Source organism: Triturus cristatus, chromosome 11 (assembly GCF_964204655.1).
Source record: "Triturus cristatus chromosome 11, aTriCri1.1, whole genome shotgun sequence".
Lineage (NCBI taxonomy): Eukaryota > Metazoa > Chordata > Amphibia > Caudata > Salamandridae > Triturus > Triturus cristatus.
The window spans coordinates 46,036,790-46,060,052 of record NC_140594.1 but is presented as its reverse complement, the minus strand read 5'-3'; the positions used below and the strand labels follow the sequence as shown (position 1 = coordinate 46,060,052).

General features: G+C 47.7%; 1 protein-coding gene across 5 annotated transcripts in view; it reads right to left on the bottom strand.

The window, feature by feature from the left end:
- Positions 1-23,263, bottom strand: part of SFSWAP (splicing factor SWAP) — a 628,330-nt gene that overhangs the window by 481,617 nt on the left and 123,450 nt on the right. For all 5 annotated transcript variants that reach the window (XM_085632760.1, XM_085632762.1, XM_085632761.1 and 2 more), the window contains exons 8-9: positions 1,430-1,658; positions 8-139 (exon numbers count right to left, since the gene is read on the bottom strand). In XM_085632760.1, coding sequence (XP_085488886.1) covers positions 8-139; positions 1,430-1,658 — 361 coding nt within the window. The remainder of the gene's footprint in view (positions 1-7; positions 140-1,429; positions 1,659-23,263) is intronic.

Genomic DNA, 23,263 nt, shown 5'->3' with positions numbered 1-23,263 from the left:
CCCTCACCTGGGGTCATTCTTGGCACGGACACTGGTCTCAAACTTGATTCCGTTGCGAGAGACGTACTGAGCCAGCTTGTCGATCACAGGCTGAATGTCCGGAGGAGGGGGGATGATGGCGACCACCGGGGCCAGGGCGCTGCAGAGGAAGAGAGACAGAGTGCACGTTTAAAGAGACACACGCAAACTTCCTGCGTGTGATCAAAGGTATAAAACGCAAGGAGCACCGACACTGCCTCCCACAGAACAGACAACCCCAGCGGGCTGAGTGCACAGAGCTCTAAACACCTCATAATACTTTTGCCCAATAGTTAAATACCTGCCCTACTGCATAAGTGTCTAGACCTCTTGCATACAAATAGCATCACTGTCCATGAGAATCTCAAACTCTTTAATAAAGCACGTGTTGCTGCTGCTGGAAGAGTGGTTGATGTGCAAGTATTCGTGTTTCCTCACCGGTAATCTGATTATTAAATCACACAGATGATTTAAAAAGTCAAGTTGCTAAAACGATTCAATTAGCAGAGTAGGACACAGACCCAGCATGAAGTTTGTGCTGCTTCCATGAGGCGAATCCACAGCAACACATAGCAACGCAGATATTTTTTATGAAAGGCCAACACGTGTATTCCTCTTCAATAAACCCCCTTTGTGTGCCTGCACACTGACACTTCATGAACCAAAGGAAGATACGAATAAAGCATGCGATCATACGAAGGAATGAAAAGACAGGAAAACGCAATCACTGAATGCTGCTGGACTTCCATTTGACATGCTTAGGTATCGAAACCGAAGCACTAAAACCGTAAACCAGCAACAAAATATCGCTGTGCCAGCAAAGAAAAGATATGAACGAACACAGACAATGTAGTATTTGCAGTTTAAGTTTTGAGAAAAGAACTACTTTATTAACCATTCTCAAAATGCCATGGCATTGACCGACAGCCCATCCAAGCAATATCAATCCATTTAAAAAATAAATAAATAAGAAAAACTAAGTCTGAAGAAGGCTGACCCAAAGCCCACCATTTCTATCTACTACTTTACATTTATGTTTTTTTAATGCATTGGCGACAACGGCTGGCGCAACCAAAAGCCAACGCCGTCTGAAGCAAGACCCAAGACAACTACAAGCATGTTCTAAATATACATGAGAATTTGCAGAGGAATCTTAAGAAAAAAAAGAATCACTTTTTTTGGTAATTGCTACAGCATGGAACAAGACTGGTTTTAAAATCGCAGAACCACTCAAAGAAAAAGCATCTGATTACTGCAAAGAAAAATGTAAGTGTAATTATGGAAATCAGTGCAGTCCTGACTTCACAACAAGCACTTAACAGGTGGTATTCATATACATTAAACCATCTGGGAGAAACGAAGGCTGAATATAGACTAACATTCGAAGTCAACACAGAAAGTATAACCCTACCTGGCGGGTGTTACGGTGGTGGCCAGAGTGGTGCCAGGACTGGAGTCGGGAGGCGGCGTAGACACACCGGGAGCAGGGGGGGCCGTGTCGCCGGTCGTAGTTGGCACTGCCACGCCAGCAGGAACATGGCTGTAGTAGGAAGCCGCATCCACACCCGTGGGCGGGGGCGCCAGGCAGTACGTTCCGTCCGGGAGCACGTAGTAGCTGTAGTATACCGGGGGTGCACTGGCTGTAAAAGGAGGACAGGCACACTTTTAGTTTGTTAAAAGCATTGAACCCAATCCATGTTATTTTTAACATGCGCATTAAAAGAAAGAGTAATCATTGTTAAGTAGAACAGGCAATTAGGTTAGATTACAAACACACATTGTGGAGTTTCTAGGATGTGTCTATTGTATGGCCATACACATGGATGCATCGAATTACACTTGACCGTTTGTTCATTAGCATGACGCGCTGTTTTAGTTCACTTTAATATCGTATCCAGGCTGCACCTTAAGTTCATTTTAATATGGTCTACATTATGAAAACTATAATTGAAATTTTATGGGTGCTGTGCATTGTATGTCTTTTGTACTATGTCATTTACCAGCTGGTTGTCAGTGTTCCTCATCTAGTGCATTTTTGTATGTCACGTGGTTTCGTATGATTGCTTTAAGTAACCAGATATTGCGTAGCGCAATCACGTGATCAAAGCCATTTTGGTGTGGCCGAAACGTGTCATGGACAACTAATTTTATATATAATAAATTCATCATTTGTTGCACCGCCATCATACGGAGTCCGTGCCCGCTTCTTTTGAAGTTTGCCATCATCAGGATTTTATATTATATATATATATATACACACACACCAATATACCTCTATATATATATATATATATATATATATACATACATACATATATATATATACACATATATATATATACACATATATATATATACACATATATATATATACACATATATATATACACACATATATATATACACACATATATATATACACACATATATATATACACACATATATATATACACATATATATATACACATATATATATACACATATATATATATATATATATATATATATATATATATATCTCACTGAAAAAACCATAGGTTTCACACACGTTATAGTTAGGAATTAGCATTTAAAAAACCTTGCAAATTCACTGAAAAAACCATAGGTTTCACACACGTTATAGTTCGCAGGACATTTCACTCGTGAAAAACCAATGAAATTCCCCCGTTATAGTTAGTGCAGGCAACTATAACTCACGCGACCGCAATCCTCTGCTGATGACGTCAAATATTACATCACTGTATTTAGACACTTATTTACCCATGTCTTCTTCCATTAATTTTCAGCTATACATATATTACAAATATTTTTTTTTCAGAAAGACACATATGTCATCAGTGATGTAATATCTGACGTCATCAGCAGAGGATTGCGGTCGCGTGAGTTATAGTTGCCTGCACTAACTATAACGGGGAAATTTCATTGGTTTTTCACGAGTGAAATGTCCTGCTAACTATAACGTGTGTGAAACCTATGGTTTTTTCAGTGAATTTGCAAGGTTTTTTAAATGCTAATTCCTAACTATAACGTGTGTGAAACCTATGGTTTTTTCAGTGAATTTGTACGGTTTTTTAAATGCAAATTTGTTTTGGAGATTTTTGGAAAAAATAATATCCAACCTATGTATAAAATAATATATGTTCTATATCCTGCATTATGGAATGGTTAATTTTTTAAAAATTAATGTTTACATACAGTTGTACATCACAGTTATTATCTTCTACAACTCTTGAAACTTGTATTTTTTTTTATGCATTTTTTGCCGTGCGCGTACGGTAAGCTGACGCTACGCGCTCCGTACGTCATAAGTACGGTGCGCTTACGTGATACGATGCGCGTACGGTAAGCTGATGCTACGCGCTCCGTACGTCATAAGTACAGTGCGCTTACGTGATACGTACGTGACGTACGCGCACACGCATGCGCGTTGCGCGGAAGCAACGTCGCGGTTACGCAGGGGCGTGTAATGCGCATGCGCGAGTGCGTCTTACGTACGTGCTCCGTAAGCGCTCCGTAAGCGTCACGTTCGCGCATGCGTACTTGTTTACGAGCACGTACCGTAAGCTTACGGAGCGCGCACGGTAGGTCATGTGATCCACAAAGAACACTTTTCATTGGTTGAAGCTACTTTCAGTTCCAGAAACTTCCCACACCACACCCATTCCCCTCATTACTGCTTGAGATCCCCTAGGAGAAGGAGCTGAATTGACATTGAGATACAATGGCAGAGCAGCAGACCTCTTCTGAGAGTGAGCCTAGTAGCACCATCATCATCATTACCTGAATCTCCTGAGGCGGAAGCCGGGAGTGACGCTTTGCTAAAAATTGGATAATTGCTCTTAAAACTGTGATAACTTGTATTTTAAACCTCTTTGCGCATACCCCCAGCACTGACCTGAGACTCCCCAAGACAGCCGATTTGAACGCTGTCAGGGACAGGAATTCACTCGCACGCCGCCATCACCGGCCGCGAGGAGCCAAGGACATGCCCACCTCTCGTGGCCAGGCCCACCCCTCGCCAAGCACATAAAGCGCGCCCTGATCACTAGAGCTGCACTTTACCTGAATCTCCTGAGGCAGAAGCCGGGAGTGACGCTTTGCTAAAAATTGGATAATTGCTCTTAAAACTGTGATAACTTGTATTTTAAACCTCTTTGCGCATACCCCCAGCACTGACCTGAGACTCCCCAAGACAGCCGATTTGAACGCTGTCAGGGACAGGAATTCACTCGCACGCCGCCATCACCGGCCGCGAGGAGCCACGGACACACCCACTTCTCGTGGCCACGCCCACCCCTCCAAAGCCCGATTTCCCTCCATAAATTATGTGTCAGTTCAGGCAGCGCAGCGGACGGGCGCAGCGGGCGCGCCGTCAGCGCGCCGAAGGCGCGCCAAAGGCAAGCCCGTCTGGGCCCGTCTGGGCCCGTCCGGGCCCAGCCGGACCCAGGCCCAGTTACTCTGCCCATTTCTGCCAAGAAATGCCCGACATACTCCCGGGATAAGCTTCTGGCCCTAAACACCCAGAAACACCCCTCCTGCATTTATACCCATACGGGCGACAACCCTTTCACCAGCTGCAGCCTCTAACTCCCCTGGCCCTGACCCGGTACACGGTGGACTCCAACTAGGCCTACTTAACTGCAGGTCGCTCGTTAAACACGCGCATGAAATTAACCTCCTGATCTCAAACCACGCCACGGATATCCTGTTTCTCACTGAAACATGGCTCACTCCCAACCATGGCCCTGACATAGTCCTCGCACTCCCTCCTGGCTACCTAATATGCTCGTTGAATAGACCAGAGGGTAGAGGAGGTGGACTAGCCATAATATACAAGGACGTTTTCACCTGCAGAACCTCGGATGGCAACATCAATGGATGTGAAAGCTGCCACTTCGCCATCCAAATCTCCCCAGTGACATCGCTGTCGGGAATGCTTGTATATCGCCCCCCCAGCCAACTCGCCGAATTTCCTAGCAAACTCATCGACCAGATCACCATTAAGTGTACGACTTCCTCCAATTATCTCTTATTGGGGGACCTCAATATCCACTTTCTGGACCCGGTCGACAAGCAGGCGACAGAACTTCTACAGGATATCACCTCCACTGGCCTCGGCCTAAAAAACCCACAGGCCACTCATGACAGAGGGCAGCTACTCGACCCCATATTCACTAACATCCAAGATCTGAACACCCGTGCTCACGTCCCCCTCCCTTGGACCGACCACTTCCTGGTCCCCTTTGAATGGCCTATCAACATTCCCCCCCCTCAACCCCCCAAAATCAGAACCCTTATTAGACGCTGGCATAAACTGGTCCCAGGCGAATGGGCAGCTAAATTAAATGAACACCCCCCTCCCCTCTCAAGACACCATCGCCGCTGACAACGAATTCAATACTTGGGTCACCCAATCTCTGGATGACATCCTCCCGAAATCTAGCACCCTTAAACGTACCAAGAGAGTCAATCCGTCCGCATGGTACACTCCCGAACTTAACCTATTACGAAAGGAATGCAAGAGGAACGAACGCCTTTGGAGGAAAGATAAAACGGCAGAAAAGAAAGACATATTTCGTGCCTCCGTAAAATCTTATAAAATGGAACTACGCAATACCAAAAGCGCCTTCGACGAAGATAGAATCAAAAACGCCTCCTGTTCGGCCCACGAAACCTTCGCCATTCTTAAAGAACTCCTTCATGCCCCAGACCCCCCTGTTAAACCATTGGACCCCAAAGCAGCGGAAAGCAAATGCATTAAACTCGCCACCTTCTTTGATGAGAAAATACAAAAAATTCTCTCGGCCCTTCCCCCTATCGTAACTAGCCACATGGAAGGGATCCTGCCACCTTTCCTATCCTCCTCTCCCATCTCCCTGACGGCCCCTCACCCTCCCTGGACACCTTTGGCCCAGTGTCCACGGAAGAGGTAGCCGCAACATTGGCTTCAATCAAAAGTGGGTCCCCCCGCGATCCCGCCCCTCTCCGTTTCCTGAAAAAAGTTTCCAGCACCATCATCCCCCCCCTCACGTCGCTTATCAACTCCTCCCTCTCGCAGGGCCTAGTCCCCCATAGCTGGAAAGCGGCAGTGGTCAAAGGCCTACTAAAGAAACCCACTTTAGACCCCCAGGACCTTTCCAACTACAGACCTATTTCCCTTCTCCCAGGAAACAGTAAGATCACGGAGAAGCTAGTGAACAAACAACTTTCACTATTCCTGGAGAGCAACAACTTACTCGGGGTCTCCCAGACAGGGTTCCGTCCAGGCCAGGGCACCGACATCACCCTCCTGGCGGCTGTGGAGAAGGCCAGAAGCATTCTGGATACAGGAGGATCAGTGGCAGTGATCCTCCTGGACCTCAGTGCGGCCTTCGACACTGTGAACCATCATACCCTAATCCAACGACTGGGAGAAATCGGAGTAAGGGGCACGGCCCTGAAGTGGCTAAAATCTTTCCTTGATGACCGCTCCTTTCAAGTCTGGGAGAACGGCAGCCACTCACCCGCAATCCCTCTCCGCTGTGGAGTACCGCAGGGCTCATCTCTTAGCCCGACGTTATTCAACGTGTATATGTCCCCGCTGGAGAAACTGGTCATTCCGTTCGGCGTATCGATCATCAATTACGCCGACGATACCCAGCTGGTGGTAACCCTCTCACACCCGCACCAATCTCCCTCTGACCTCCACAGCTGTCTCACTGAAATCCACAGCTGGATGAACTCCTCAGCATTAAAATTAAACGGTTCCAAGACCGAGATCTTGCTGCTCGGACACAAAGGGCCCTCCCTGCCGCCTCACCTCTGGCCTGACTGCTTGGGTGACCCCCCTGCACTCAAGGAAGAGGTCAAGAGCCTGGGCGTATGGCTCGAAAACGACCTGAGCTTTAGAACACAGGCAAAAAAAACGGCAGGAATCTGCTTCGGACTTCTCAGGGCCTGTAAAAAGATCTTCCCCCTGCTCCCCGCGACCGCCAAGAAACTTTTGATTCAGGGCCTTATCCTGGCAAGGCTTGACTACTGCAACGCAATCTATCTGGGAGCTCCTGAAGCCACTCTCAACACCCTGCAGAAAATTCAAAACGCCGCGGCCCGCCTACTCACTGACACCCCCGCCAGATCATCGGCAAAGCCAGCCCTCAAGCTTCTCCATTGGCTCCCAGTCAGAGAAAGGGTTGCTTTCAAGGCCCTCTGTCTGGCCCACAAAACTCTTTATAACAACGGCCCTCCCCTCCTCAAGGAATTCATCATCCCCTACAAAACGAAAAGGGCCCTCCGTTCCAGCGGAGAGAACCTCATCACAGTCCCCAGAGTTAATAAAGCCAGGTCCGGAGGCCGCCGCTTCTCGGTCCACACGGCCAAACACTGGAACAACCTCCCCCGGAGAATGAGAACTGAACCCAATCTCCTTCAGTTTAGGAAGGCACTGAAGACTCTTTTCTTCCCTGACCCTTAACCCCCTCCACCGCTGACCCCCCGTGAGTTCAGGTTCTAGCGCTGGGATGCTCTAGGGTTACTACGCGCTCTACAAAACCTAAATAATAATAATAATAATAAGACAGAGAAGGAGGAAACAAAAGGATTCTTTTGTGTGGGAGTATTTTACTTTTCCAGAGGGGGAGAAAAAGGTCAATGCTCCATTGGTCACTTGCACACTTTGTGACCGTGTTTTATCTAGAGGAGATCCAAGGAAGAAGTATACCTTTGGAAATCAATCTATGATGAGACACCTTAGGGATAAACATCCCTGGACCTTTGCTCGACATACTGAAGAAAACTCTTCAGTAAGTCACCGGAGCCCAACCTCAGAAGCTCAGCCGAGTACATCATCGGCAGCTCAGCTGAGCCCTTCCTCTGAGGTGGGAGCATCACCTTCTTCTGCTCCTCTGGACATTAACCCTCGATTTCGGAGGGTTTCAATGAGGTGTACAACGTGTTGTGGTCTTATTGTTTTTGGGGAGACCAGTGTTTCCCTTATTAACAAGAAGATAGACCAGCACGTTTGTAGACGCTCATAATATTCCCATTCTTTCTTTCCTCTATCCCTGTATTAACCCAACGGCTCTTTTAAGAGCCAACCTTACCTCACAATTTTTTTTATTTTTTTTCAAGCTTTCTTTTTTGAAAAAAATGTTTTGCGGTGCGCGCACGGTTCGCGTAATAGTTACGCAAAGTTCGCAGAATTTTTCTCGCGGAATTTTTCTGTTTGCTACGCGCATTCGGCGATTTTTCGAAAAAAAATTCAAATTAATTTTTGCCCTTGGGGGTCCTTCTGGGACCCCCTGACAAAGGCTAGGGGGTCAGGAACTGTCCACCCTGCCCCCTTTTCACGTTCTCCACCTTTGTTTTTCACCCCCTCAGACTGCGAGAGACAAAATGGCGGCCGACACTTCCTGGTTTCGACCGATTCGAATGTTTAATGAGATCTAACAACCAATCAGAATCGCGCTCGTGCACGGCGGCGTGCGCGTACGGTAAGCTTACGGTACGCGCTCGGAGCGCGCCTATAGATATATATATTGATTTAAATGCTATTTTCTCAGGAAATACTGAACAGATTTACACAAGACCTTCAAAAGGCACATCCCTGACCTGAGGGCTACCTCTCTGCCAAATTTCAAGTAATTCTGTTCAGCCGTTCGGGCTGTAGCTCGGACTAAAGGTCCTATGGAAAAATGCATGGGGAAAACGCGTTTTGGGACCCCCCCTTTTTTCTCAGCCCCCGCTTGATGAATCCCCCCGAGACTTTCAGGGAAGGAGCGGAACGGAGCGCCCCACCTATTTTGAGAATTTCGCGAGGATTCGTCAATCGGCGCCAAAGTTATTCCAAATAGAATGTTGCGGATTTCCTATGGAAACACGGTCCTAACTATAACTATCTACTGGCGAACGCCAGTAGATAATATATATATATATATATATATATATATATATATATATATATATATATATATATATATATATATATATATATATATATATATATATATATATATATATATATATTAGATATATATTTAAATAAAATCTAGGTGCAGAAACAGTACATATACCAGGCTACCGCTGGTTTGTAAGCGCTTGAATAGTAGCTGGGAGAGCGCACCGGAACATAACTGCCAAGTTTACAGATAACTTGTGTGACATTTTTACAGTTTGAGTGACTTACGCATGGCATTTAACAACTAAATGAGTGACACTTTCTCGTGAGCATTATCAACCTATGAAGTCCATAAAAACAGATGTCAGGACTGACACCCTTTTGAACATCAAGAAGCTCTAAAACCATCCTGAAACTGCTGGAAGGCACCTGAAATGGAAGGTCACTAGCCAACTGACCCTTTGTAATAGCCCACATTGCTCTTCAGCTTTCTGCCATGCACATACTGCTTCAAAACACTCTTCTTCAACAAGCACACTAAAGTAACTAAACTCAGCACCACGCCATGCATACTGCTGTCATCAATGATGTAATATCTAATGTTGCAGTCATGTTATCCCTCGATATCTTCTATGACATCATTGGTGTCATATGTGAGGTAATTAGCAGTGCATAGCGAGGGTGAGAGTTATAGTTACTTTACGGCAAGAGTTATAGGTACTTGAGATAACTGTAACTGGTGAATTTCAGTGTTTTTCTCAATTTAAAACGGTTTGTTTTACCTGACATTTTTACCAAACTGTAACCCTCCTTTAACCTTTGGTTTTGGGGGGAATTTCTATGGTATTTTTCATTTTTTCTTTTAACGACTAGTAAGATAACAGTACACTTCCTAACTAATACAACACTTTAAACTTCAATTCTTTCAGCATCCAACCCCCAGCCTTGCATGGTCTTTGGCCATCTATGGCGTGGGTTTAGGTGCCGGGCTTGATCTGCAGCCGGGGCGGTGGCCCAACCCCAGCGGGCAGCAAACCTCCCGCCACTCATGACTTGTGGACAGGCCCTACCTGAACACCCTGTGGACTTGCACAACTATATCATGAAACAATATAAAGAGCGTCATTTAAAGTGAACCAGGTCTACTGGCTTTGTCAAAGGATCAAAACACCAAGAAACAGAAATATGGGGGCCTATTGGTTTTATCAATGGGGTCAGCACATCAACATATACAAAGGAGACATATTGGCGTTGCCACTAATAACTAATATCAAATGTATAGTTTATAAATTCAAGAACTGTCATTTTTAGTAATAGTGATTGTCACAGCATGTTTCAATAAAGCATAAAAAAACATTAAACCGGTCCTTGAGAATTTTAAAAAAACATTTTTCAGCTAATAAATTACAGGCACAGAACCAACCACAAGGGGTACATGCACTCCAGTGGAAGAGCATACAGCTCCAGTTTGAAGTGCTTTAAAAATATTCTAAGCCCTCCTGGGGTCATGGATTTCATGACCCAGGAGACTTACTGTGTGTTTTTTTTAATGTCTAAAAAAATGCTTCGTGGTGCCCCTATCCCTTCTAGGGGCAGCACCAGAATGAAAAAATATGACAAAAAAATCTTTACAGGGCATCATGGGGGCGCTCCATGCCGGTGCTCCTGCTGTTCATTTATTATTCTTTTTTCCAGAGCCAGCATTGGCAACTGTGGTGAGTATGTCCAGACTTGTTTCTGAAGCTAGTACATGGGCAGACATACTGCTGGTGTGATTGAGAGGGGAAAGCCTTGAAAGCTAGCTGGATGGCAAACAGCTTGAGGTAGGAGATGTGGAGAGCTTGATGGGGTGCCTACAGACTTTGGACAGTGAGCTCGTGCAAGTGCACCCCAAAAACCAGAGAGGGAAGAGTGTTGTGATGGATACTTGTGGAATTGGGTCAAGAAGGGGCTATTTCTGCAAGAGGTTGCAGGTGTTTCGCCACTGCATAGAGCAACAAACAACTGCAGAGAGCAGCAAGTGCAGCCAGAGATCAACACTAGATCCTGCCGGTGACCCATGGGGACTATGGCAATGCAAGAGGCAATCATGCCAAGGGGCAGGACCATCACGCTGAAAGAGAGGGAGAAACGCCTGGAAGGCTTTAACTCTTGCTGGACTGGAGAAGGCTTTCCCTACTACAGAGATGAGGACCTCCCTAAGTATGGTTGAATCTGTATTGGCTGGAGGTGGGATTTTGTGGCACGGATGTGAACAGGTCTATGGTAGCCTGGGTGTGAGCCGAGCACTGGTGCTGGGATGCGGTCTTGATCAGTCAGTCATCGAGGTAAGAAAATACATGGATGCCAGTGCGACTGAGGTGCGTGCCCATGACTGCAAGACCTTTGGAGGAGGTGACGATCCCAAAAGGCAGGACTTTGAACCGATAATGCGAACCACTTGCCATGAACCGGCAGTAAGCTGGGTGAATCGGAATATGAAAGTTGGCGTCTTTCAGGTCTAGGACAATCATGAAGTCGCCTTGCTGCAGTGGGATGGCATCATGAAGTATGACCATGTCAAAGTATTCTGCCAGAATGTACTTGTTGAGAAGCCGGAGGTAGAGTATAGGGTTGAGGGGCCCATCCTGCTTGGGAATGAGGAAGTATAAGCAGTCCTTGCTGGTGTAACGGCATGGCCTCTAAAGCTTCCTTTCATAGGAGAAGGTCTACTTTGCCTTGAAGGAGGCATTGGTGTTGAAGGGAGAGGGTGTGCCTGTGGAATGAGATGAATGGGGGAGTAGCAGTGAGCCCCAAACAACCCTTGTGCATGATGTTGAGCACCTACTGGTCTGAGGTGATTTCCATCCAGCATGGGGAAAAACCGTGGAGACATCCCTTGACAGGTGTGATGTGGTGGAGAGGCGGGGGGGTGGGGGCACAAGCAAGTCATTGTTTAGCTGTGGCAGTTCCTTCGGTGGTGCCACCCTTGCCCTACCCCTGTAAGATCCTCGGAAGTAGTCGCGGCGAGAGGTTGGCCGAGGTTGATGCCTCTGAAAAGAGGTGGAGGCCTCCGGAGAGGGTGTCTTGGAACCTACGCGGTACTGAGATCTCCGAAATCAGCTACACGCAGATAGTGTCTGGAAAGCTCCCATGGTCATTGTGGTATTGGAGTCCTTTTTTATTAGGTCTCACGCCTAGCGTTGCAGTGCCCAGCACTGCTCGCGCAGCGAGACTTCATGTAGGGGCTTCTGAACGCTGACCACATGCTCGTGCATGTGCTTTTGTTTTCGTCGGCTGCAATTGGCTTTTGCGTGCGTCTTTTTAAAAAAGACAGCACGCAATTGGTGAAAAGCGAGTGCATGTCCCAGCTTCCTTTAGATATGTAACCGCCCATGGCCTATTGGTGTCTGTTACGCGCAGCAGCGGCATCTGGTTTTAATTTTAAACATGTGTTAATAATTAGCGCGGGTTCGCTTTGCTACCACGCTCCCTCGCCCCCGCTCCTCTGTGGTGCGCGCGCACCACTGGTTTAGATTCCGTGCTTGATTTTTTTTATCATCGTAACTGTGGTTGGGAATGTGATAGTAGGTGGAATTGTGTTGTATTCTGATGGTAGTGCGGCTGCCTCTTCGTCTGCACAGCGCTTTTCATTTACAAGTGGGGTTGAGCAGGCTTTGTACTGTCGGTGAAAGCTCATCCCAGTATGGTCAGCAGTCGGAAAGCATCGGCGTCGTTCCAGCGTTTCACGAGGCAGCCCGTCTTCTTGGGACCGGGGCAATTCTTGTGGGGGCGGGGACCAATGGCGCACGGTTTCTGACCACTCGTGGGCTTTCTCCTTTCACTTTCTCCCTGCTGCTCTAACTAACTGCAACCTCTTCTACCCTGCTCGCGCTACTTTCCCCCGAGCCCTGCTGTTTGTTATTGTGGGGCGGTGCACGGCTGATATGAACCGTAAAATAAAGCCTCGAGGAGGAGCCTGCTTTCTCTGCAGCTTAAAGTATAAAAGCGGAATCTTGTTTCCCTCTCACTTTCGCGGCCCGAGTGCATTAAAAAACAAGTCTGCGCGAACTGCCAAAGGTTTACCAAACATTCCAGGAACACATTCACAACCAACCAGGCAAATTTGTTGCGACTGAAGCTAAGAAATACATCAAAAACGTTTTCCTACTGTCTGTGCTTTGCAGTTTATTCTATGCTAGGGCAGCATTCCCCTCACCTCACCCCAAGTCCCTCGCACTGCACACCAGTCCCCGGATACACCGGGCTTTTCGTTCCCGCTCATTTCAAGCCAACACCTTTCGCCAGCACTAAAATCCCCAAATTATATCCCCACAAAGTAACTACACGGGACATTTCCTGGTGTTCCGGGATATCGGACACAGCCAGGCTACAGCCACTGGATTTGTCGGTGTTTTATAGTAATGGGAAAGAAGATTCGTTTTAGCAGCAAGCAACATCTGGAAGAACAGAGAGCCGCGGGAAAGATACCAGCCAGAAGCTCGTTCACTTCCTGGATCTCTGACGGCTGTGGACCAGCCCTGCAAAAGCAGTTTCTGGCCCATCCCTGCTGCGAGGTGTTTTGTTTCGGTTTGTATTACGAGCTTAATTTAAGGGCCTACTCGACCGGAAGTCACCAAAGCGTTAAGCTGCCACGCGCTCGTCTCCCCCCACCACCAGCACCTTAAATGGGTCGATTCAGTGCCTGCTTCCCTAGAAGCCAGACCACACCCAGAGTGGGCCTGTCGGCAGCTTCTAAGATTTACAGCCGCTTTCCCCTACTTGACTGCGTTGGTGCTGTTCTGTTGTGGAGACCTATGCGACTGGACCTAGCCCCGAGAACCCTAGAGCTCCTGCAGAGATAGCGGACAGCTGGAGCAGGTTTGTTTACCTCCTTGAGGCATAAATACCGTAGTCGGATATTAATTAGCCTGTTCACAAAAGACAGGCATTTTTATACCGGTTTAGCCAGTAGCATGACTCTTGGATAAAAACCTTCCGATTCCACAGAAACCACTTCGATTCTTAGAGCCAATGGAAAACGTAGTTTATGCTGACTGACAAGCTGAAGGGTTGCACTAGCAGGCATAAGGTTGGCTTTACCACCTGGTACCGCCTCCTATTGGCTAGAAAGTAAAATCCCGTCCCGGAAAATATGAAGCCAGCCACCCCAGAAGAAACAACAATATCTCTTCCGGAAGTGGCCGCACCAGCCACGTGAGCGTTCTTATTCCAAGGTTTACACACTGGAAGCAGTTACTTTACACTTCTGTTTAAGAATCAAAGTGGTTAGTGTGGAATCTGAAGGACGTGGGCTTGTTTATAGGTAATATCACGGTAAATTTCTCTCAGATGGGGGAGGGGGCTTAACATGGGGCAGAGGGTGTACAAGAGACCACGTCATGCTCTCAGGTGGGGGGGGGGGGGCTTCACATGGGGTCTAGGAGTGCACAAGAGACCAGACCATGCTCTCGGGTGGGGGAGGGGGCTTTTCATGGGGTCTGAGGGTGCACAATAGACCACACCAGGCAAAATCCATTGCTATTTACAATACCAACAACTTTAAACTTTACAAATGTGAGATCTATTGCATTGCAAATGCTTGTTTTCTCCAGTGTCTCATCAACTTTCGGTCCAAACAGGGCAGGCTGAGCAGATGCACTTTTTTTTTTTTTAAGCCAGAGAAATTCAGCCAGGCGTGCCAACGCATGAGGACACTGGAGTTGAGACTACAAGCCTGTGGTGTCAGTAACATCAGGGACACACCGGATGGTGATGTTGGAGATGAGCTTGAACTCCATTTAATCACAGTGCACCCTGTTGTATTGGGAGAGGAAGCAGACAGAGTTGGAGATGCGTCAGTGCGTGAAAGATTGTGCAGTGACCCACTTACCAGTTGCTTGGTCTTACTGTTCCTCATCTGGTGGAGGTGTGTCACCTGTGCCCTGAGCGCCTGCATGCTTGCAAGCGGTATGGACCACAACGGAATCCGGTGGTAACCATACCCTAATGTGCATAGGTTCTGAGGGGGACGCCTTGTATTTTCTATCTATTATCGGGTGATAACCTTTGCCGTGAAAGCTCCTTAAAAAAATCTTGAGCACGCTTCAGAATGCCTTTGAGCATGGGGAGACTGCACGGAGCGTTAGGTGGCCAAGAGGGTCTCCACAAAAAAAATCCTCTTCATCTGGGAACATGTTCATTTCTAATTTATGGTAGGTGGCTGCCCTGTTGAGCACCTCACAATAAGAAGTGGCGTCATCAGGTGTTGATGGTCGTGCAGGATACAGATCAGGGTCTGTATCTCCTGGGGGGCCAGTATCGTAATCATCCCAATGGACATCTTGTGGCTGTTGGTCAGGGTTGCTCATAAGGGTCCTGAGAGGAGCCTGGGCTGTGTCCCCAAACCCAGAATGAGGTGGCCCCTGTGATGAGAGAGGCAGAGGGCCAAGAGGTGGTAAAGGTGGTTAGAAGGGTAGGGACAGAAGGAGGCAGAGGAGAAAGAGGAAAGGCAAAGGTGGTGGGTTTGTCGCCTAGTCACTTTCTCTTTCATCATCTTCATCTTAGGCTACGGCTCTGGTTGCAGGACAAGCACTTCCTCAAATGTGAATTCCGCTTTAGCGGAACAGAGTCCTTGGTCTTAGGTGGTGAGCCAGCAAGGATCGACAAGTTTCAAGGTGGCTATGAATCCGCTTGTGCCACGTATCGGTTTTCTCCTGCAGCGCATGTCGATGGGCTGTACCTGCTACTCGGGGCCAAAACGTTAATTTTCCATGTTAATATGCACAGGAAACTTCAGTCGCAGCTACAGAAAAGCTAAACAAAATTTTACAACAGTTTGAACTTTACTCAGAAAGCGTGCTTTCTGTGGCTTGCTGTAAAGCAGTTCAGCTGCAATAGAAGTCTGCATTTAAAACTGTCCTTGGGTAGTCTTGAATGGATTAATAAAAAAGGCATATCATGATGTTTGGTCCTGCGAGAGTTCTAAAGGCTGTGTCCAGGGTGAAAGCTGGCTGAATGCCATAAAAAAACTAAAAAAAACACTGGTGAAAAAAACAAACTGGTTAAGTGAAGTTCTAGTTGGTATGGTCATAAAATCTTAGATTAAATAAAAAAAAAAACTAGAAATTCACTGAAAAACAAAGGTTTAAGTGACATAATAGTTCTAAACGGTAATAAGATGTTCGTTTACTATAAAAATAAAATAAATCCTAGAAATTCACTGAAAACAAACAAAGGTTAAAGTCTTGAACTAGTCAGATATTGAAATGAGATCACAACTAATGGTTAACATTGGGGGAAAAACGTACTTTCGTCACTTGTTTACTGGACTAACTATAACTTGCACCCCAAAAACACACTCCTCAGAAGCTCACACATTACATCACTTGTGACATGACATCACTCCTGACATCTCAAAAACCTGAGCCCTGTGACCCACAGATTACAAACGAACAGAACCAGAGTTTGTAAGATTTCGTGTGACGTGTCTGCTCCACCGACAGCGACTTAAAGTAGAGATGTGCGAAGCACTTGCTACCACTTGAGAGGTAATGCCTTCAATTCAAAGTGCTTTGCTCCCCAGAGGCTGTTTTCGGTCACAGACCGTGGATTGAAGAGATTGAAAGGAAGACTGCCGTCTGCAGGAGAGGAGGCCTGAACCACAGACTGCCACCTGCAGGAGAGGAGGCCTGAACCACAGACTGCCGCCTGCAGGAGAGGAGGCCTGAACCACAGATTGCCGCCTGCAGGAGAGGAGGCCTGAACCACAGATTGCCGCCTGCAGGAGAGGAGGCCTGAACCACACACTGCCGCCTGCAGGAGAGGAGGCCTGAACCACACACTGCCGCCTGCAGGAGAGGAGGCCTGAACCACACACTGCCGCCTGCAGGAGAGGAGGCCTGAACCACAGACTGCCGTCTGCAGGAGAGGAGGCCTGAACCACAGACTGCCGTCTGCAGGAGACACCAGACTGCCGTCTGCAGGAGACACCAGACTGCCATCTGCAGGGGAGGCGGCCTGATCCACAGACTGCTGTCTGCAGGAGAGGCAGCCTGATCCACAGACTGCTGTCTGCAGGAGAGGCAGCCTGAACCACAGACTGCTGTCTGCAGGAGAGGCAGCCTGAACCACAGACTGTCGTAGACAGGAGAGGAGGACTGAGACACAGACTGCCGTCTGCAGGAGAGGAGGCCTGAACCACAGACTGCCGCCTGCAGGAGAGGAGGCCTGAACCACAGACTGCCGCGAGCAGGAGAGGAGGCCTGAACCACAGACTGCCGCCTGCAGGAGAGGAGGTCTGAAGAGGAGGTCTGAACCACAGACTGCCACCTGCAGGAGAGGAGGTCTGAACCACAGACTGCCACCTGCAGGAGAGGAGGCCTGAACCACAGACTGCCGTCTGCAGGAGAGGAGGCCTGAACCACAGACTGCCGCGTGCAGGAGAGGAGGCCTGAACCACAGACTGCCGCGTGCAGGAGAGGAGGCCTGAACCACAGACTGCCGCCTGCAGGAGAGGAGGTCTGAACCACAGACTGCCGCCTGCAGGAGAGGAGGTCTGAACCACAGACTGCCACCTGCAGGAGAGGAGGTCTGAACCACAGACTGCCACCTGCAGGAGAGGAGGTCTGAACCACAGACTGCCGCCTGCAGGAGAGGAGGCCTGAACCACAGATTGCCGCCTGCAGGAGAGGAGACCTGAACCACAGACTGCCGTCTGCAGGAGGAGGCCTGAACCACAGACTGCCGTCTGCAGGGGAGGAGGCCTGAACCACAGACTGCCGTCTGCAGGGGAGGAGGCCTGAACCACAGACTGCCGTCTGCAGGGGAGGAGGCCTGAACCACAGACTGCCGTCTGCAGGGGAGGAGGCCTGAACCACAGACTGCCGTCTGCAGGAGAGGCGGCCTGAACCACAGACTGCCGCCTGCAGGAGAGGAGGCCTGAACCACAGACTGCCGCCTGCAGGAGAGGAGGCCTGAACCACAGACTGCCGCCTGCAGGAGAGGAGGCCTGAACCACAGACTGCCGCCTGCAGGAGAGGAGGCCTGAACCACAGACGGACGTCTGCAGGAGAGGAGGCCTGACCCACAGACGGACGTCTGCAGGAGAGGAGGCCTGACCCACAGACGGACGTCTGCAGGAGAGGAGGCCTGACCCACAGACGGACGTCTGCAGGAGAGGAGGCCTGACCCACAGACGGACGTCTGCAGGAGAGGAGGCCTGACCCACAGACGGACGTCTGCAGGAGAGGAGGCCTGACCCACAGACGGACGTCTGCAGGAGAGGAGGCCTGACCCACAGACGGACGTCTGCAGGAGAGGAGGCCTAACCCACAGACGGACGTCTGCAGGAGAGGAGGCCTGACCCACTGACGGACGTCTGCAGGAGAGGATGCCTGACCCACAGACTGCTGTGTGCAGGAGAGGCAGCCTGAACCACAGACGGACGTCTGCAGGAGAGGAGGCCTGAACCACAGACTGCCATCTGCAGGAGAGGAGGCCTGAACCACAGACGGACGTCTGCAGGAGAGGAGGCCTGACCCACAGACGGACGTCTGCAGGAGAGGAGGCCTGACCCACAGACGGACGTCTGCAGGAGAGGAGGCCTGACCCACAGACTGTTGTCTGCAGGGTGGGTTGACATACAAACTACCGTCTGCAGGGTAGGGTAAGACACAGAAAAGCAAGTTAATTAACTTTGGTAATGATCTTTCTGGTGAATACTGTACCTAACTGCAGACTAGTCACCTCCGAATACAACCCGGGTGCCAGACTGGATATAGCGTATGTTTTATAGCAATGCTCCCGTTTGCCGCAAGGAAGCATTGTGTGGCTTTGCTCTTACTCCATGCTAGAAATGGCGAGCAGAGATGTTATGTAGGCACTACCCCTGCGTACCAACTTCTGTTTGTCATTTTCCTTTCAGCACCCTGAAATGGGATCATGAGCTATCATTTTTAAGTATGCTGGTCACTTATGTTGAACAATTTTATATGTTGAAAGAAGCCACTCAATACAACTTGGTGGTAGGAGAGCAGAATAAGGGTAGCAAGGAACTGCAGTTACAGTATCCTCCAGAAAGAGGGTTACAAAATGTATGTAACTTGCTCTTCTGATGGATACTTCTAGCTGCAGATTCCTCTGCTTAAAATACATATAAAAGCAGTGCTTCACCAGGCTGAGGGTCTGTGAAGTGGACTCCGATCAAAAAGTATTGCCTAACTGATCGAGCAAAGTGTCCTTCCAGATGGACCTGGCTGTCAAGGCAGTAGTGCTTCGTGAACGAATGGACCAATGTTCACGTTCCCAACTGGCAAATACCAGAGACAGGCACCCCCCCACGCCAACGCAGTGCGAGTGGGGGGTGCCAAACACGCATCGAGGCTGTCTTAACTAATACACAGTGTCTGTGACTTATCAGGGTCCCGACCTTCAAAATATTCTTTTCTTATCGGAAGTACCAAACCTCCGGTTGGTCTCAGATTCACCTAAACTTACGGCATACGTGGACTGTGGTGCTACCATTGGGGACAATACCGCTTACTACGTTTTGAAGACTCTGTGATGATTTAAAAACAAACCTTAAAAAAGTCGTTTAAAGACGAAACACGTGTTGGCTGTTGCTTAACTAGACATTTGAAAAAAATATAATGAAACCAACCTTCAGTCTATATGCACTTTTTGCTGATGGCCGCTGAACTCACTTGAACGGACCCGCTAGAGTGACGGACCTTCATACTGTATTTCTGTGGTGGTGCTCTGAACATTCTTTTGAATCGCAGTGCTAGTGGTGTTAGCCCAGTTAGAATGGCCCTCAGACCTCCCAGGAGCTGCTTCTGCACACTGTACAGGAGATATTAAAGCACAGCTGTATCCACCTCGACAAGGTCCTGTTCCACACAGCCTTACCTTTCTTTGCACCGGAGAAGCCCACATGAAGTTGATCATCCATTCAATGGCCCTTGGTATGATCTATACAAAGGCTTAAAGACCTTTAGGGGTCTAACAGATGGAGCCTCTACTCTGCTTTCGAGGAGTAAAGGAGAACCGAGAACACTAGCCGAGTGAGAAACTACCAAACGCAGAAGGGAGTCATGAGTCCTCAGCCCCAATATGTCAGAACAAAGTGGGGTGTAGGGCAGCTGCGTTGACAGTGCCTGCATTTAACTCCTGCAACAAGCTGGCATAACCACAATGATAAATAGTCTTCAAGGTCAGGAGACACAAAGCATGCATTGGCTCAAAAGCCATACACATGAGAAATATCAAGACCAAGTTACGGTCATGCTATGGCATCACAAAATGTTTTGGAGCGAACATATGCACCGAACTTTTAATAAATCTAATCACAACAGGTGATCTGATCAAGGAGGATTGGCTCAGCAAACTGAGAAAGGGCAAAAGGGCAGACAACCTTTTGCAGTGCCCACTGCAAGACACTGCTGGGTTAAGACCAAAACAAACAAGAAAATGTCCATCAGTTTTGCATGTAATGGTTGAGTGTCCCAGACACCACACCAACTCGATCCAATGTAGACGGATTTCATGTAAGGAGGTCTGGCAGCACAGATGACATCTTCCATCTCTGGTAGCAGATGGAAAGCCGCCACTCAATATCCACACATGGAGGAAAGCTGTGCAGCCCCAGATGGAGGATTCTGCACTGCTGCTGAAAGAGAAGTCCTCCTGAAGTGAAGCCTGACCGGACGACAACTGCTCACGCTCAGCTTAGAGAACCACACTCCTAGTCCAATTTAAGGCTACCTGGATGACATGGGCCTGGTCTTTCTTGCTCTTCTTCAGAACTCTGGCCAGGAGAGATAGTGGTGGGAAGACTTACAAGAGCCTCTTGTTCCATTCTAGCCAGAAAATGTTTTCTAGTGAGTGTTTTATTGCAGGAATTCCGTGTGTTCAATGGTGGCAAAAAGATCTAGTCAAGTTTGCCCCTCCACTGGCGGAAGATGCTCTGTGCTACCCCAGGATATAGACACCACTCTTGATCTCCCAGACTTCTGCTCAGTTCGTCTACTTGAGAGACCATGCTAGGTGCCAGAAAGATGCCCTGGTGCTCTAGCCACCTCCAGAGTAGAAAAGTCTCCTGGCACAGAATTCATAACCCCACTCCTTCCTGCGTGTTGCAGTATCATAAGACAGTGGTGGTGTCCGCAGCTAAAGCAGCCGCCCATTAATTGACAGAATACAAGCAGAGGGCAACCCAATATTTCTAAGAACCAGTGTAATTACATCATAGCAGAAAATTGTGATCCTTCTAATTAATTTACGTCATAATTACAGGGCCCAGTCAAGTACTATAGCCACATTTAATTTAAAAAAAAGAAAAACCAAAAGACTGGTAACAAAATGACATCTATGGCATGACAAGATTCAGAATGTAAGCAATACTGTATGATAGGCACTTGAAGTGAAGTGCAGTGCAGGTGAAAAGTGAAATGGTGATAGGTGCACAGAGTCAGACGCATTGGTCACAGCTAGTTTTCATTTAACACACTGACAACAAAAGCGGTTATAAGGTCAGACAATTAATTTGTGACCAAGCAAAACCCGTTAATATCACGATCCTCGTGTTTTTTCCAGGAGCAACCCATAACAAAGAACAATAATAAAGCCTATAAGGCCATATTAAAACAGTAGCTGTAGCTTTCAGCATCGGGCCAAGAGGTAAGGAACGCCAGACCTCTAAAGAAAGGCAGTGAACAATGCCATCCCTTTCATGAATACCCAAGGAATGCTGGTGAGGCTGAAGGAGAGCACGGTATATTAAACATTTCCAGGGTCCCTTTGAAACACAGGAAACGCATACAAGATTGCAAGACCGCAGGTCGGGATTTAAAAATTTACATCCTGCAAGTCGAAGGACACCGTGAAGTCTCCAGACCAGAGTCTAGAGCAGATAGGATCTGTGCCAATGTAAGCATTTTGAATTTGTCCTGCAAGAAGTCGTTCAGGGGTCAGAGACCTGAGACCCACAAGTGCTCGGCAAATTGTTTTGGCAGTGGTCAACAGCCCCAAAGAATATGTTGTGACTCGGCTACCCTTAAAGCGTACAAATTTGAGTCCACCTACCCTTCAAAGGGCGCCTTCATCAATAAAGTTTGTACATCGCCAGCAAACTCTGAATCTCATTCAGGCATGTCTATGAATGATCTTTAACACAAAGGTAGAGAGGTGGAGGGTAGTTCACTGTATGCTCCCCCCACACGACCATGTTGCAATATAAACTAAATAGGAGTACGTCAGCTTGTGAAGAGAAATTTAGAAAGAACAGAAAGACTGTTTCCCAAGTTTAGAGCACAGGTCGCAGGTCCAGGATCTGGACGTCACAGGACTACTGCCGAGCCTACATAATAGTATCATTCTTCATCATCATCTGCATCCTCTCCCAACCCTGGTAGGACAGTACAACCAGGGCAGACTCGACATCCTTTAAGAATTAAAAGAAGGAGGGAGTTCTTAGATAAAAAAAGACTGGACAAGGCGGAATCCAGATAAACAAAAAATTCCTTGAGGTTCCTTGGAATTTAACCTTTATTAGTGAGGACCCCAGGTATATCTAAAAACAAAGACGAGAGGGTACGCTAAGGGCAATGGCTCAGACCAGTATCTTATCAGCAAACATGCTTCTGTCCACTGATTCTAGCCTATAAGGCCTGGCACATTCTTCAGAGCTTTGGATCCCTTAACTAACAATGGAGGCTCTAATCGCCAAAGGAAAACAATGTTTACCAATAGCTTAGGTGAATCCTACCCGAGTCTGGATATATATATAAAAGTACATTAACCTATTTAGAAAAGATTAACAAAACATACATCAAATTAGAAAAGCTTTCCTACATCAGCATGCTCTTATAACTTATATTCGTACCATAGACATGCAAGAGAAATGTCACTGCAAAATATCACAGGTGTTAGCTGAGAGGCGTAGACGCCTCAGACGCACATGCAATAATAGCATAAGATACCAACAATACAGTTAAAAAACTAGACTTTTCCTTACCCTAGAGTATAGGGGATACCGGCTTCCTGGTCAAGGAGGGGGTAATGTCCTTTCTAGTCACACACTGACACAAGGTAATGGGAGGTTACTTTGATGGTTAGTGGCGTAAAACAGGTATTCATAAAGGGAGGAGCGCAAATAGCTCCCCTCTTATTATAGAGGGCTAACTCTGCCCATGTACTGTGCCCGAGGAGTGCGACCCAGTAGCCGCTTGTGTATATGGCAAAACACCAAGTGGTGTTCACGAACCAACGTACGGTACGTATGTGCATATCCGCACACTATGGCGTATGATCACGAATAAAGGTTAAATACAGATGAATCAAGGAATTTTTAGTTCATCTAGACCCTGCCTTGCCCAGTAGTTTTTACCTA